Source organism: Bufo bufo, chromosome 6 (assembly GCF_905171765.1).
Source record: "Bufo bufo chromosome 6, aBufBuf1.1, whole genome shotgun sequence".
In the NCBI taxonomy this organism is placed as follows: Eukaryota; Metazoa; Chordata; class Amphibia; order Anura; family Bufonidae; genus Bufo; species Bufo bufo.
Genome location: NC_053394.1, coordinates 309,608,319 through 309,625,233, shown reverse-complemented (window position 1 = coordinate 309,625,233; position 16,915 = coordinate 309,608,319). Strand labels below are relative to the sequence as shown.

General features: G+C 45.0%; 1 protein-coding gene across 1 annotated transcript in view; it reads right to left on the bottom strand.

Moving 5' to 3' along the window:
* Nucleotides 1-16,915, bottom strand: part of LOC121004023 (embryonic polyadenylate-binding protein) — a 90,550-nt gene that overhangs the window by 21,889 nt on the left and 51,746 nt on the right. The window contains exons 7-8 of the mRNA XM_040436049.1: nt 6,715-6,810; nt 3,970-4,236 (exon numbers count right to left, since the gene is read on the bottom strand). Coding sequence (XP_040291983.1) covers nt 3,970-4,236; nt 6,715-6,810 — 363 coding nt within the window. The remainder of the gene's footprint in view (nt 1-3,969; nt 4,237-6,714; nt 6,811-16,915) is intronic.

Here is a 16,915-nt window from a genome sequence, read left to right as displayed (position 1 = left end):
CAGGAGCAGGAGTGTCACCTCCTTATCCGACACTAAGCTAAAACTGAGGTCCTCCTGTAGGAGCATGGGGGTATAGCCAGTGGAGGAGGAGCTGTTTTTACTATTTGCATAGTGTCTCCTCCTAGTAATAACCTAAGCTATACCCATGGTCTGTGTCCCCCAATGGAATGGGCGAGAAATACTGTCGCCGGAATATAAAACATATAGGTGGGAAAGGAAAGCGGGGGATTGAGAGTGGGGACGGGGAAAATGCAACAAGTCATGAAAAGGGTAAGTGCCGAGGGAACCAGACTTTATGACAATCGTGTAGAACCATGTTGAGTCATATGAAAACCAAAAGCTCATGACACGTTTCCAAAATCTGGAGAGTCCAGGAAAGCAAGTAAAGGGTAGCAACTATTAGTAAATGCCTCGGTCCTTTCCTGCTGGTCTGCTAACAACTTCTCCATACATAATATATATCTTAACTCTCTGGCCCATTCAAGCAGTGTAGGCGGAGAACTGGACTTCCAATGTCTGGGGATTACCATCCACGCAGCTGACAGGAAATGCCTCAGAACTCCTTTCTTGACTTGGGCAAGGGAGCCAGGAATAAGAGACAATAGAGTTAGCTGGGGGGTGTTAGGGATCGTCCTACCAGAGTATTTAGTGTATATCCGCAAGATTTGGTCCAAAAACGTGTGGATTTTCGGACAGCTCCACCATATATGCAGCAGGGAACCCCCATCACTCTCACATCTCCAGCATCTCTCTGAAACAGAGGGGAACATCCAATGCAGCTTGGTAGGACAATAATACCACCCGGAAAGGATTTTGTAATTCTTTTCTTTGACCTGCGCCACCAGTGAGATTCCATGGGAGAACGTACTCATCTTCCTCACCTCCTCATCAGTGAATGGAACCTGTAGGTCAGATTCCCATTTGTCAAAAAATGGGGCCCTTTCCCCACTATGGAGATCAAGAAGGACTCCATAGAGTGTGGACAGGATACCTCTGTTTGTACCTAACCTCAGGTATATTGTGTCAAAATCCATCAGTGAGTCCACCGTCCCTTTAGAGAACGTAACTACAAAAAAGGAGTTTAATTGAGCATCTCAACCAGGATGTCATGCTAAAGGCTGCATTCTAGCGTAGAGCTTCAAATGAGGAGAGCTTCCCCGCTGACAGAACGTCTCTGATTCTCAACAACACTGTGTGTAGTTCTGATGAGAAAGGATGAAGGGACCAGACCCGGAATAAATGCTGGATTCCCATGGAGTGGGGTCATGGGCCCCGGTCTAAAAGTAATCTGAGATTTGGCAACCCAATCCTCCCAAACTGCAAGGGCATGTTTGGGAGGTACAGCAAATCTTACCAGGTACAGCAAATCCAGGTACAGCAAATCCTCTCTAGGTCTGTCAGTCACAGGTATCCAGGGTGCAGCTTGAAGGGAAAGAGGTGACAGAGACTGCTCCAAAGTGACCCACCGTTTCATTGAGTCTTTATGCCTCCATTCTATAAGTCTGGTGACTACCGCCGCATCATGATATAATTGAATAGAGGAGGCCCTTTTAAAGTTTGAGCTTCCGGTTTGTTTCCTGTCTTGGGGGCGGGGAGCACCCTCCTATCAGTGCCACTGGGGAGACACTGGGAAAAACTGTACTTGCCTCTTAAAAGAAATCGGTCACCTCCCTTAAGCTTTATAAAGTGCAGTACTGCATGAATAGTACTGCTTGCTCTTAATCTGGATTGCTAATTTTTATATGGATACTCCCTCCAGTTGCCCAGCTGTGCCACAGCAATACACTGTCAGGATTTCTGAGCTCACGCTCAGAAGGTCCTTTCTATACGCACATGGGGAGAAGTTCTGTCAATATATCCTAGCAGTGGACTGTGGCAGCCCAGCGGGAAGAAGGGCATGAAGGGAGATTATCAAGACACAAATTACAATCAAGATATATTTATTGCAGTTAATTGTCCTTTAAATCCTTTGCTGATCCTCCGGAAGCCCACCCTGGTCATTTCCTGCATTTATTTTTTTTTTTTTCTTTTAACAACTCATGGACAACCACTTGAACAACTCCAACAGGTACAACAACTAGAATTCAACCTAGCAACCAGTTTCAAATGATTCAAGTCTTCAACTTAAGGGTTTCTTTACCTCTGGTGGCCACCTTTTCTGCAGACCCCCAGCATGACCGGCATACTTACCTGATCCCAGCCGCCGAGTTCCAGCTCCATGGCCCCACCCTTGGGTGCTGCAGGTCTTCCTGCATCAACATCTGGTTTGACACAGGTGATGTAGCCACTGCAGCGATGATGTGTCACCCATGCATCAAGTGACCCAGTTATGAGTGACATATCACCACTGTAGCGGCCCTTTGACTGACGTCAAACCAAATGTGACTTGTGGTGCCCAAGGTAGAGCGATGGAGCTGGAACCCAGCGGCAAGGATCAGGTAAGTACAATTCCCACCGTGGGTCCAGCTACCCTGGAGGGTCTACAGAAAATGTCACCAGGGTTGAACAACCCCTTTAAGGTTTTAAAAAAAACAAGAATCGCTGTATACAAATATACACATTAGGACTGATTAACAAAACTGAGCCAGAAATCAGGCACACTTGCTAAGAGCCACATTTATTAAAGGGGTTGTCTCACCTCAATAATCAACTTTTAATAAATTCCTTGTAGTCCTTGGATCGTTTCTGCAATGCAGGTCAATTTTCAGTTTTGCCTCTGTCACCCTGTTTTCCTCCTCAATCAGCCTCAAATTGCATGCTCGATTCTTGGGGTTACGGCCACCGCTGTAATGTTATCAGCGGCGGCTGTGCAAGTGCATAGAATCCCTGCCAGTCAGCTTTTATGGGAGCAAACATACATGTTCTTGCGCATGCGCAGTCACTCCCAGCCCCCTCGTCTATGATGTTGTACTACAAGCTGCCTTATGTTGCTAATTGACTATTAGCCTCATGAGCGCGCTCGCAGAAGCAAGGGGCGGGGTTGAATCCTACATGCCCTGCTCACTGTGCGATCCATCTAATATTTTAGCCCCGCCCACAGCAAACAGGGAATCAAGGCCGTGAGAGCGGCAAGGAAGCCAAGAACGAGCAAGGTTAAACTACCCCTTTAAGTCTGTTAGACGCTTTTTGCTTGACAAGGGGGCATGGGCACAGTGGAAAAGGCTGTGGCTTAACGAGGGGGCTTCGAGCATTTTGGACTTTTTTTTTTTAATAATCAATAGCAACCTGTTGTAAAAAAAAAAAAATACATTTACCCGCTCCCTGCTGTTCCGTTACCCTAGCTCCTTCAGTGTTCTTCCAGTCCCACCCTGTAAACTTCCAGATGGACTGGCCTCAGCGGTGACACATTTGGCACTTGTGTCTTTGGCTGCAGCGGCTCACCTGACCTAGTTCATCCAAAAGTCTACAGGACAGGGACCAGAAGACTGCTAAAGGGAGCCGGAACAGTAGCAGGTGGGTATGTTTTTTTTTTTCCAATACGTACACAGCAGGCTGCTATTAATAGTCAGAAACATCCAAAAAACTGGACAACCCCTTTAAAGATGCAAGAAAGTGTGCCATAATGGCACCAAAATTTTGGCTCAATGCAAGCCAACCAATTGGTGGAGTAAAGTTAGACAAAAGTGTTTCTCAGTCGACCAAATTTACCATACAGCTTGAACTAAGGGGATATATTTTATTATCTCTATTGTGACAATTATTTCATCATTGACCATCTGTAACCTACTGAACACATAACTATGACCTACACGCTGCAACATGCCACCACAGATTAGCCTCTACTAGAGAGTACAACTAACCAGTAACCCATGTTTAGTTCAGTTCTATATTCATCATTGCCCTACTGAACTGCAGTATGTAATAGGTGCATAAGACTTTACTGGGTGCCCGGGAAATAACGCTGGAGATATCTATGTTAGCTGGAGTTAGGTGCAAGTATGTGAGAAGGAATAGCAACGAAAAACTTACCTGTGGCATAGCAGGTAGGAAGTAGCTCGCTGGCTGCTGGAATGATCCCAGCATAGGGCCAGGCAGGGCTCTCATTGTTGCTAATCTCTGCATATACTGGTTGGTAAGAATTGCCTTTCTTTCCTCCTTTCGTTGCGCAAGGGCTACGTACAGAGGTTTTGTACTAACTATACGGCCATTCATCTCCGTGACTGCTTTGGTAGCCTCTTCTGGTGAGGAGAAGCACACAAAACCAAAGCCTTTGCTGTGTCCTCCCTCTGTCATGACCTAAAATGGAAAATATACAGATTCTGTAGAAATCATTTACTGTAACACAAATGAATTACTCACAAAAAACCCACTTTTATACATAGTCTAATATATAGTGGAGAAGACATCAAGCAGACCATACACTGAGGGGCTTAAGTTGGTTGTATTGCTCGTTTCGTCTCGTCATATAGCCAAATATGGCTGCTTAAAACATCTCCACTAATAGGCATGTGTGTTCCTAACCTGTGTTCTGATGGGATTTATGACCATTTCTGCAGGAGAACATAAAAGCTCATCAACTATACAATCATTAATATAAAGCATTTAGTGACAATTGCCACCACTCAATCAAAAAGGCCATATTTTTCGATTTATAAGACACTTTTTTCCCCACAAAAACAGTGGGGGGAAATGGCATGGCGTCTTATATAAAGCAAATACTAATGAGTGATTCCAATAAGGCAGTGCTCCCTAGTATGCAGGAGGCAAGTGGAGCTGTGAATGAAGTACGGCTAGCGCTGGAAGTACTCACCATTCCCTGGTCTTCTCCAGGCCTGTGCTGCACTCTCCTTACTGAATATAGTATCCCAACGTAGTGCGCAGACTATGACATGACACTGCGTAACACAGGTCCTGAGAAGACCAGGAAGCGTTGAGTGCAGTGCAGAGGTGTCCGGTGGTCCAAGGTCTGACCCCAGGTGTCCGGTGGTCCAAGGTCTGACCCCAGGTGTCCGGTGGTCCAAGGTCTGACCCCAGGTGTCCGGTGGTCCAAGGTCTGACCCCAGGTGTCCGGTGGTCCAAGGTCTGACCCCAGGTGTCCGGTGGTCCAAGGTCTGACCCCAGGTGTCCGGTGGTTCAAGGTCTGACCCCAGGTGTCCGGTGGTTCAAGGTCTGACCCCAGGTGTCCGGTGGTCCAAGGTCTGACCCCAGGTGTCCGGTGGTCCAAGGTCTGACCCCAGGTGTCCGGTGGTCCAAGGTCTGACCCCAGGTGTCCGGTGGTCCAAGGTCTGACCCCAGGTGTCCGGTGGTCCAAGGTCTGACCCCAGGTGTCCGGTGGTCCAAGGTCTGACCCCAGGTGTCCGATAAAGGTTGGAAATCTAATTTAGGGGTCTGATGAAACTTTTTTTTTTACTGATTTAACTCCTCTAAAACTTAGTGTCTTATAAAGCGAGAAGTACGGTAGTTCTGATTTGTAGGCTGTGTATTAAAGGGAGTCTGTCACCAGATTGTGACCTTATAGACCGCTTACATAGCGCTCTAGCATAGCAGTCTATGATTCTAATGGTATCTTTGATGCTTTCTTGTGAAGTTCCCCCAAGGCAAAAACGGACTTTTATTCACATGTAAATTAGGGCTCGCAAGTGCCCAGGGCGGCGTTCACCTCGTTGGTGCCCAGGCTGTTCTGCATCTTTTCGTCATATCCCCGCCCCAGCCTTTTCCTCTGCCCGCCCCGCTCTTCCTTTGCGTCCTTCTCTGCAGCGAGATCCCGCGCCTGCACTATCCATTGCTTGGCCGGGGCATGCGCACTGCGATTCCCATTGTGGGCACGGCATCGCAGTAGCTACTGCACATGCGCCGGCCAACGGCGAGAAACAGCGGGGAGGAGGCGGACCAGAGACACCCACAATGGGCATCGCAGTGCGCATGCCCCGGCCAAGCAATGGATAGCGCAGGCGCGGGATCTCGCTGCAGAGAAGGAGGACGCAAAGGAAGAGCGGGGCGGGCAGAGGAAGAGGCTGGGGATATGACAAAAAGAGGCAGAACAGCCTGGGCACCAACGAGGTGAACGCCGTCCTGGGCACTTGAGAGCCCTAATTTACATATGAATAAAAGTCAGTTTTTGCCTTGGGGGAACTTCACAAGAAAACATCAAAGGTACCATTAGAAACATAGACTGCTATGCTAGAGCGCTATGTAAGCGGTCTATAAGGTCACAATCTGGTGACAGACTGCCTTTAAAAAAAAAGCTGTGTAATGTACTATTCACAAATGCATTTTATGGTTTCATTCAGAGCTTTTGACTTTTGCAGCCCTTATCAATAAATTTCTCAATGAAAAGACACGTTTAAAAGAGATCAGGTAATACCGTGAAGTCTCCATTGTGACTCGAAGTATAACAAAAATAAGGTAACAGGACTGTCTGCTAACATCACATATCCATATCCTATTTTGCATGTATGGATGTACTAAAGAGGTGCATTCCACCATATTGCAGGAGCTCATAATGACCACATGGATATTGATGATGCTATGAGAGCATTTCATGTCTCCACGTCTGAAGAGTCCCAGACCATATAAAACCATCTCCCCTCTCACAAAGTAAAACTGTAAGAAGTCCTCGAGTAATGAGAGAATCAAGTGTTGCACTAAACTATAAAGAACATGTTCTGATGAGCAATACTCAAAACAGCTCAGGATTTCTTTATTAAAGCTGTATATTGTGCTACTTGTCCGTCTGGTTATTCCCCAGAATCTGAGAATATTACACATGATCACCTTTGCACTGGTAATGATACCGTATGGAGAAAATTCCTTTCTTAGCCTTTCATCATCGATTCCATCATCCAGGTTTTTTACATATAAATTCACACCCTGTAATAGAATACAATGATGAAGAATATAAACTGCTCAAAAGACACAGACAATAATGATACCGACACGGAAATCTGTTTAACCCCAGCAATATCCACAATGTATAACAGAACATGACACCGGGCAGACATCACTGTGACTCTGGCCCCAAGGTCCACCTTAATATTCTAAAAATCTCTATTGGGATTAAGAAATGAAAGTATCCAAACCATCTGAGCACTTATTAATTTGGTGTCATTTAATTCTCATGCATTCTGTTTAGTCCATACAGTACCTTATTTAGGACACTGCTGCAATGGACTACGACGGACAATAAACCTTAAAGAGGGGTCTGCACTAATGTAAGTAAAGTAATAACGTTTTGTAATAGAGATTCTCTACTAATGTACAGGGAGCTGTCACAGCGGCTGCAGGTTCATCCACATGAACAGCCATATGGACATGCCTAATTCCATTGAGGTTTACTGAAGTCAGCTCATCTGTGCAGCGGCTCACCAGGACAGACCTGCGCCCTGCACATGAGGCAGATTCTACATTTATCATGAGGGTAAATATCAGAAGTCAGTTTTGCAGGAGTCTACCTTGGAGGGATTTGCTCCACATTTATCAAATGGCATTTACTGCTCGTTAAAGGGGTTCTGCAGTTCTTTTAAACTGATGACTTATCCACTGTATAGATCATCAGTATCTGATCGGCGGGGGGTCCGACACCCGGGACCCCTGCCGATCAGCTGTTTGAGAAGGCAGCGGCGCTCCTTCTCAAACAGCTGATCGGCAAGGGTCCCGGGTGTTGAACCCCCACTGATCAGATGCGGATGATCTATACAGTGGATACGTCATCAGTTTAAAATTACTGCAGAACACCTTTAACCCCTTCAGGAACCTGCCATTTTAAGGACCAAGCCATTTTCTGCATATCTGACCAGTGTCACTTTATGTGGTGATAACTTTAAAATGCTTTTACTTATCCAAGCCATTCTGAGACAGTTTTCTCGTCACATATTGTACTTCTTGACAGTGGTAAATTTGAGTCCAAATATTTCATTTTTATTTATAAAAAATACCAAATTTACCAAAAGTTAGTTAGTGGCAAAAAAAAAAGTTTTATTGCATCACCCTAAGTAGGGTGTCTGGGGTCCACAGCACAGCTGTGTGAACCTAGACCCCCCCCCCCCCCCAGGGGTGCTGCCGCTTGCCCTCCTGCCCCCTCAACTTTTTTTGGGGGCGCAGGCATTTTTATTTTTTTTGTGCATACACTGACTGTGGCCGGCACTCTTAGCGTCCGGCCACTGTTAGCGCATCGCACACACCACCGCTGATCAACTTCGGACGGTTGATCAGCAGTTTTGAATAATTATTTTTTTTAAATTTTCCCCCTTTTTTTAGTTAGTTTTTTTTTTCTGTTAGTTTTAGGGATAAGTACGCGAACACCCATGCCCCCACACACACTGAATAAAGATTTACACGCACGCAGACACACACTCCCCTATTGCACGCCGGATGTTCTCGGCCGAGGAGGCATACGCCCAGCTTGCCTCCGAGTCCGAGAGTCCTAGTGAGGACGAGGATGACCCCACTTTCCTGTTGTCATCCGCGTCCTCCTCATCATCTAGCGATGATGATGAGCCCCCAAGGCGGCGGAGACGCCGCCAGGCGGACCCTGTGGCCCACCCTAGTACGAGCAGCTCTGGGGCTCGTACTAGTTTTCCGGCCCACCAGTTAAATCCACCGGAGCCCCCTGCCGGTGAACTTGTCTGGTGTACCCCAGAGCGATTTGAGCCCGTGATTCCTGAGTTTGTAGGCCAATCAGGAATCCAGATTTCCACAGTGGGCTTCACGGAATATGACTTTTTTAGTCTTTTTTTCAGTGACCAACTGGTAAATCTAATGGTGGAGCAAACAAACCTGTACGCCCAACAGTTTGTTGCTCAACACCCGGGCTCCTTTTTGGCTAGGCCCGGTGGCTGGACCCCGGTCAGTGCAGCCGAGATGAGGACATTTTGGGGCCTCATGCTGCACATGGGCCTAGTCAAGAAACCTAGTGTCAGGCATTACTGGAGTGGGGACGTCCTCTACCAGACCCCACTTTACAGTATGGCCATGACACGTACCCGGTTTGAGGCCATCCGGAAATGCCTGCATTATTCAGATAATGCAGCATGTCCCCCCCCCCCCAAGGTGATCCTGCCTATGACCGCCTGTACAAAATCAGGCTGGTCATCGATTACTTTGGGGCCAAATTTGTACAGGCCTATGTACCTGGAAGGGAGGTCGCGGTTGATGAGTCTCTCATTGCGTTCAAGGGGAGACTCATTTTCCGCCAGAATGTTCCCTCAAAGCGGCGAGGTATGGCGTGAAGCTGTACAAACAGAGAGTACCTCAGGGCACACTTACAAGTTTTGTGTGTACGAGGGGCGAGATTCCCGTATTCAACCCCCAGAATGTCCCCCCACTCCGGGTGTGTGGGACCTTATGCACCCACTGCTAGATAAAGGTTATCACCTGTACGTGGATAACTTTTATACTAGTATCCCCTTGTTCCAGTCCCTCGCCGCCAGATCTACGTCCGCTTGTGGGACAGTGCGGAAAAATCAACGCGGCCTCCCTGCCCACACCCTCCAGGTACCTAACCCCAGGGGTGAGACCCGTGCCCTTACCAGTGAAAACCTGTTGCTGGTCAGATATAAGGACAAGAGGGATGTCCTTGTACTGTCCACAATTCATGGTAACGGCATCACCCCTGTGCTTGTGCGAGGTACCGCGGCAACGGTCCTCAAGCCCGATTGGATCGTCGACTACAATCGGTATATGGGAGGAGTTGATCTCTCTGATCAAGTCCTCAAGCCATATAACGCCATGCACAAAACCCGGGCATGGTACAAAAAAGTTGCGGTCTACTTGGTGCAGGTTGCCTTGTACAACTCTTTTGTGCTGTCCCGGAGCGCTGGCAACACAGGGACATTCCTTCAGTTCTATGAGGCAGTCCTCAAGGCCCTGATCTTTTCTGACTGGGAAAGAGCAGGCCGGAGTATCTCGGGAACTGGAGGCGCCCTGGCCAACACTTTCCAGGTGTGGTCCCCCATACTGGAAAGAAGGGACGGACCCAAAAAAAAGTGCATAGTGTGTCGCAGGAGGGGGATATGGAAGGACATCACTACTCAGTGCGAAACGTGCCCTGATCATCCGGGCCTGTGCATTGACGGTTGCTTCGGGGAGTACCACACTTACATGGAGTACTAAATTTATATCCCAATTTAGCCACTGACAATCGGATAGAAAAAACTGGTTCTCGGACTAGACACCAAAAAAATTTGTTCGAAAAGTTTGTAAATCTAAAATAATTTTAAAAAAAATATACAAATTAGGCATCGCCGCGTCGGTAATAATCTCCTCTATAAAAAAATACCCCATGACCTAACCCCCCAGATTAACACGGTCCAAAAAAAATATAAAACGGTGCAATGAGCCCCTACATAAGATAATCGGCTAAAAAACGGAACAAAACAAAAATGACTCAGACTTTAGAGATACAAAAAAAAAAAAAAAAAAACTCTGCCAAAACAGCTATTTTTGGCACTTTTCCATTTCAATCCGTTTTTTCCGTTAAAGCAAGGGTTAACAACCAAACAAAACTTAATACTTATTACCCCGATACTGCAGTTTACAGAAACGCCACATTTGTGGTCGTAAACTGAAGCATCACTAAAAGGCAGGGCGCAAAAGGAAAGGACCGACATGGTTTCTGGAAGGCCGATTTTGATGGCCTTTTTTATTGACACCATGTCCCTTTTGAAGCCACCCTGATGCACCCCTTGAGTAGAAACTCCCTAAAAGTGACCCCATCTAAGAAACTACACCCCTCAAGGTGATCCTCAACAGTTAATTGCAAATGGAGATGAAATTTCAGAATTTAAATTTTTGGTAACATTACCTCACAAAAATGAAATTCTCAAATTTCATCCCCATTTGCCAATAACTCTTGTGCACCTAAACTGCACCCCAGTTTTGAATAACTTGAGGGGTGTAGTTTCTTAGATGGGGGCACTTTTAGGGAGTTTCTACTCTAGGGGTGCATCAGGTGGGCTTCAAATGGGACATGGTGTAAATAAACCAGTCCAGCAAAATCTGCCTTCCAAAAACCATATGGCGCACCTTTCCCTCTACGCCCTACCGTGTGCCAGTACAGTAGTTTACGGCCACATATGGGGTGTTTCTGCAAACTACAGAATCGGGGCAATAAATATAGCATTTTGTTTGGCTGTTAACCCTTGCTTTGTTACTGGAAAAAATAGATTAAAATGGAAAATTTGCCAAAAAATCTAAATTCTGACACTTTATCTCCATTTGCCATTAACTCTTGTGGAACACCTAAAGGGTTAACGACGTTTGTAAAATCAGTTTTGAATAGTTTGAGGGTTGTAGTTTCTAGAATGGGGTCATTTTTGGGTGGTTTCTATTATATAAGCCTCACAAAGTGACTTCAGACCTGAACTGGTCCCTAAAAATTGGGTTTTTGAAAATTTCTGAAAAATTTCAAGATTTGCTTCTAAACTTCTAAGCCTTGTAACATCCCCAAAAAATAAAATATTCCCAAAAAGATCCAAACATGAAGTAGACATATGGGGAATGTAAAGTAATAACTATTTTTGTAGGTATTACTATGTATTATAGAAGTAGAGGAATTAAAACTTGGAAATTTGCAATTTCTTTAAAAAAAATTGGGGTCAATTTGGTATTTTTTATTAATAAAAATAACTTTTTTACTTCATTTTACTAGTGTCATGAATTACAATATGTGACGAAAAAACAATCTCAGAATGGCCTGGATAAGTCAAAGCGTTTTAAAGTTATCACCACTTAAAGTGACACTGGTCAGATTTGCAAAAAATGGCCTGGTCCTTAAGGTGAAATAAGGCTGTGTCCTTAAATAGGACCTTTCACCAGAATAAAACATCTAAACTAACTATAAAGCCATGTAGAGCGGCGCCCAGGGATCCCCCTGCACTTACTGTTAAACCTGGGCGTCGCTCCGTTCTAGCCTCCGGTATCTTCATAGTTAGGCTCCACCCAGGGGAACCTGACGGCGTCTCATTCTCCCATGCTGTAGCGCTGGCCAATCACAGCGCTCAGCTCATAGCCTTAGAGAAAAAAAAACCTCTCAGGCTATGAGCTGAGCGCTGCAATTGGCCAGCGCTACAGCATAGGAGAAAGAGGTTCCCCTGGGTGGAGCCTAACTATGAAGATACCAGAGGCTATACCGGGCGAACGGAGCGGCGCCCAGGTATAACAGTAAGTGCAGGGGGATCCCTGGGCGCCGCTCTACATGGCTGTACAGTTAGTTTAGATGTTTTATTCTGGTGAAAGGTCCTCTTTAAGGAGTTAAAACAGATAGTGATACCTCCTTAAATAGTTATTACTTTACATTTCCCATAGGTCTTCAAAATGATCCAAACATGAAGTAAATAACATTTCCTTTTTTTGGGACGTTAGAAGGCTTAGAAGTTTAGAAACAAATCTTAAAATTTTTAAGAAAATTCGCAAAACCCAATTTTTAAGGACCAGTTCGGGTCTGAAGTCACTTTGTGGGGCTTACATAATAGAAACCACCCATAAATGGCCACATTTTAGAAACTAAACCCCTCAAGGTATTCAACGCTTTGTTAACTTTTTTAGGTGTTCCACAATAATTTATGGAAAATGGAGATCAAATTTCAGAATTTCACTTTGGCAGATTTTCCAGCGGTGATCGGAAATACACAGGGCGTACAGGTACGCCCTGTGTCCTTAAGTACCGGGACATCGGGGCGTACCTGTACGCCCTGTGTCTGTAAGGCCTCTTTCACACGGGCGAGTATTCCGCACGGATGCAATGCGTGAGTTGAACGCATTGCACCCGCACTGAATCCTACCCATTCATTTCTATGGGGCTGTGCACACGAGCGGTGATTTTCACGCATCACTTGTGCGTTGCGTGAAAATCGCAGCATGCTCTTTGTGCGTTTTTCGCGTATCGCAGGCCCCATAGAAATGAATGGGGTTGCGTGAAAATCGCAAGCATCCGCAAGCAAGTGCGGAAAAACTTGAAGCAAATTATTTTTTATTATGAAAAACACTTTTTTTTGTCCCACTATGGGACTTCAACTTCTGGGGTCTGATCCCCTCTGCAATGCATTACAATACAACCTGTATTGTAATGCATTGGCTGTCATCTCACAGGGCTGGATCTCACAGGCTTCAGTAGAAGGCAAGCCCCGATGCCAATGGAAGGCATCGGGCTTGCCTACTCTGCCATTGCCTACTCTGCCATCGGATCCCTGCCACTGCAGCGCGTGGACCCGATGGAGATGCGGAGGGGACCCTTACCCTCCGCATACAGCGGTCAGCTTTGACCGCGGCATACAAGGGGTTAATACGCCGCAGCAGGGACCCGGCTGTCAGTGACTGCCGGGTGCATGTCACTGATCGGACGGGCACAGCTCCTGCACCGCCCGATCAGCCTGCCATACATGTACGTCACTGGTCTTTAAGTCACGTCCAGCTGTGAGGTACATGTATGGTAGGGGTCAAATAACACATCTTACCTAAACGTTCACACACTGTTATGGATCAGAGAGTGTGGACCCACTGTGACAACCAACCGGTTTGACTTGGGGCTAACCCTAAGGCTTCTTTCACACTACCGTATGTCTATTTCAGTGTTTTGCGGTCCGTTTTTCACGGATCCGTTGTTCTGGTTTTTTTTTTGTTTCCGTTGTGTTTCCGTTTCGTTTTTCCGTTCTGTTTTTCCATATGGCATATACAGTATACAGTAATTACATAGAAAAAATTGGGCTGGGCATAACATTTTCACTAGATGGTTCCGCAAAAACGGAACGGATACGGATGCATTTCCGTATGTGTTCAGTTTTTTTTGCGGAGCCATTGACTTGAATGGAGCCACGGAACGTGATTTGCGGGCAATAGGACATGTTCTATCTATCAACGGAACGGAAAAACTGAAACGGAATGCATACGGAGTACATTCCGTTTTTTTTGGCGGAACCATTGAAATGAATGGTTCCATATACGGACCGTATACGGAACGCAAAAAAAAACCCGGTAGTGTGAAAGAGGCCTAAGGGTGTTATCCTGGCGCTTCCCCGGTATTTAAACTTTAAAGGGATCCTGTCACGTTGAACATGCTGTCTAAGCTGAAGGAAGCATCTTACAGAGCAGTAGGAGCTGAGCAGACTGATATATAGTTTTATGGGAAAAGATTAAGTAAAACTTGCATTTCATTAATTTAAATTCCTGCTCATTGTGGGCTTTAAAGTCAAGGAGGCGGTTCTGTGACTGACAGCTACCTCTGTATACACAGTGAGAGAGAAGGCTGTCGATCACTGATAGGACCGTCTCTGTGACTTCAGAGCCCAGAATGAGCAGGAATATAAATAAAATACATGTTATACTGAATCTTTTCCCACAACACTATATATCAATCTGCTCCTCCTGCTCTAACATGCTGCCTGCAGATTTCACATTTTCATGGTGACAGCTACCCTTTAACCTCTTACAGACACAGGGCGTACAGGTACGCCCTGATGTCCTGGTACTTAACCCCTTAGGGACTCAGCCCTATTTCAACTTTTTTTGCAAATCTGACCCTTTAAGTGGTGTCACTTTAACCACCTTAGCCCCCAGTGCTTAAACACCCTGAAAGACCAGGCCACTTTTTACACTTCTGACCTACACTACTTTCACCGTTTATTGCTCGGTCATGCAACTTACCACCCAAATGAATTTTACCTCCTTTTCTTCTCACTAATAGAGCTTTCATTTGGTGGTATTTCATTGCTGCTGACATTTTTACTTTTTTTGTTATTAATCGAAATTTAACGATTTTTTTGCAAAAAAATGACATTTTTCACTTTCAGTTGTAAAATTTTGCAAAAAAAACGAGATCCATATAGAAATTTTGCTCTAAATTTATTGTTCTACATGTCTTTGATAAAAAAAAAAATGTTTGGGTAAAAAAAAAAATGGTTTGGGTAAAAGTTATAGCGTTTACAAACTATGGTACAAAAATGTGAATTTCCGCTTTTTGAAGCAGCTCTGACTTTCTGAGCACCTGTCATGTTTCCTGAGGTTCTACAATGGCCAGACAGTACAAACACCCCACAAATGACCCCATTTCGGAAAGTACACACCCTAAGGTATTCGCTGATGGGCATAGTGAGTTCATAGAACTTTTTATTTTTTGTCACAAGTTAGCGGAAAATGATGATTTTTTTTTTTTTTTTTTCTTACAAAGTCTCATATTCCACTAACTTGTGACAAAAAATAAAAACTTCTATGAACTCACTATGCCCATCACGAAATACCTTGGGGTCTCTTCTTTCCAAAATGGGGTCACTTGTGGGGTAGTTATACTGCCCTGGCATTCTAGGGGCCCAAATGTGTGGTAAGGAGTTTGAAATCAAATTCTGTAAAAAATGACCTGTGAAATCCGAAAGGTGCTCTTTGGAATATGGGCCCCTTTGCCCACCTAGGCTGCAAAAAAAGTGTCACACATCCGGTATCTCTGTATTCAGGAGAAGTTGAGGAATGTGTTTTGGGGTGTCTTTTTACATATACCCATGCTGGGTGAGATAAATATCTTGGTCAAATGCCAACTTTGTATAAAAAAATGGGAAAAGTTGTCTTTTGCCAAGATATTTCTCTCACCCAGCATGGGTATATGTAAAATGACACCCCAAAACACATTCCCCAACTTCTCCTGAATACGGAGATACCAGATGTGTGACACTTTTTTCCAGCCTAGGTGGGCAAAGGGGCCCATATTCCAAAGAGCACCTTTCGGATTTCACAGGTCATTTTTTACAGAATTTGATTTCAAACTCCTTACCACACATTTGGGCCCCTAGAATGCCAGGGCAGTATAACTACCCCACAAGTGACCCCATTTTAGAAAGAAGAGACCCCAAGGTATTCGCTGATGGGCATAGTGAGTTCATGGAAGTTTTTATTTTTTGTCACAAGTTAGTGGAATATGAGACTTTGCATGGAAAAAAAAATAAATAAATAAATAAAAAATCTGCATTTTCCACTAACTTGTGACAAAAAATAAAAAATTCTAGGAACTCGCCATGCCCCTCACGGAATACCTTGGGGTGTCTTCTTTCCAAAATGGGGTCACTTGTGGGGTAGTTATACTGCCCTGGCATTTTCCAGGGGCCCTAATGTGTGGTAAGTAGGTAAATGACCTGTGAAATCCTAAAGGTGCTCTTTGGAATATGGGCCCCTTTGCCCACCTAGGCTGCAAAAAAGTGTCACATGTGGTATCGCCGTATTCAGGAGAAGGTGGGGAATGTGTTTTGGGGTGTCATTTTACATATACCCTTGCTGGGTGAGAGAAATATCTTGGCAAAAGACAACTTTTCCCATTTTTTTATACAAAGTTGGCATTTGACCAAGATATTTCTCTCACCCAGCATGGGTATATGTAAAATGACACCCCAAAACACATTCCCCAACTTCTCCTGAGTACGGCGATACCAGATGTGTGACACTTTTTTGCAGCCTAGATGCGCAAAGGTGCCCAAATTCCTTTTAGGAGGGCATTTTTAGACATTTGGATACCAGACTTCTTCTCACGCTTTGGGGCCCCTAGAATGCCAGGGCAGTATAAATACCCCACATGTGACCCCATTTTGGAAAGAAGACACCCCAAGGTATTCAATGAGGGGCATGGCGAGTTCATAAAAAAAAAATTTTTTTGGCACAAGTTAGCGGAAATTGATATTTTTAATTTTTTTCTCACAAAGTCTCCCTTTCCGCTAACTTGGGACAAAAATTTCAATCTTTCATGGACTCAATATGCCCCTCACGGAATACCTGGGGGTGTCTTCTTTCCGAAATGGGGTCACATGTGGGGTATTTATACTGCCCTGGCATTCTAGGGGCCCTAAAGCGTGAGAAGAAGTCTGGAATATAAATGTCTAAAAAATTTTACGCATTTGGATTCCGTGAGGGGTATGGTGAGTTCATGTGAGATTTTATTTTTTGACACAAGTTAGTGGAATATGAGACTTTGTAAGAAAAAAAAAATAAATTCCGCTAACTTGGG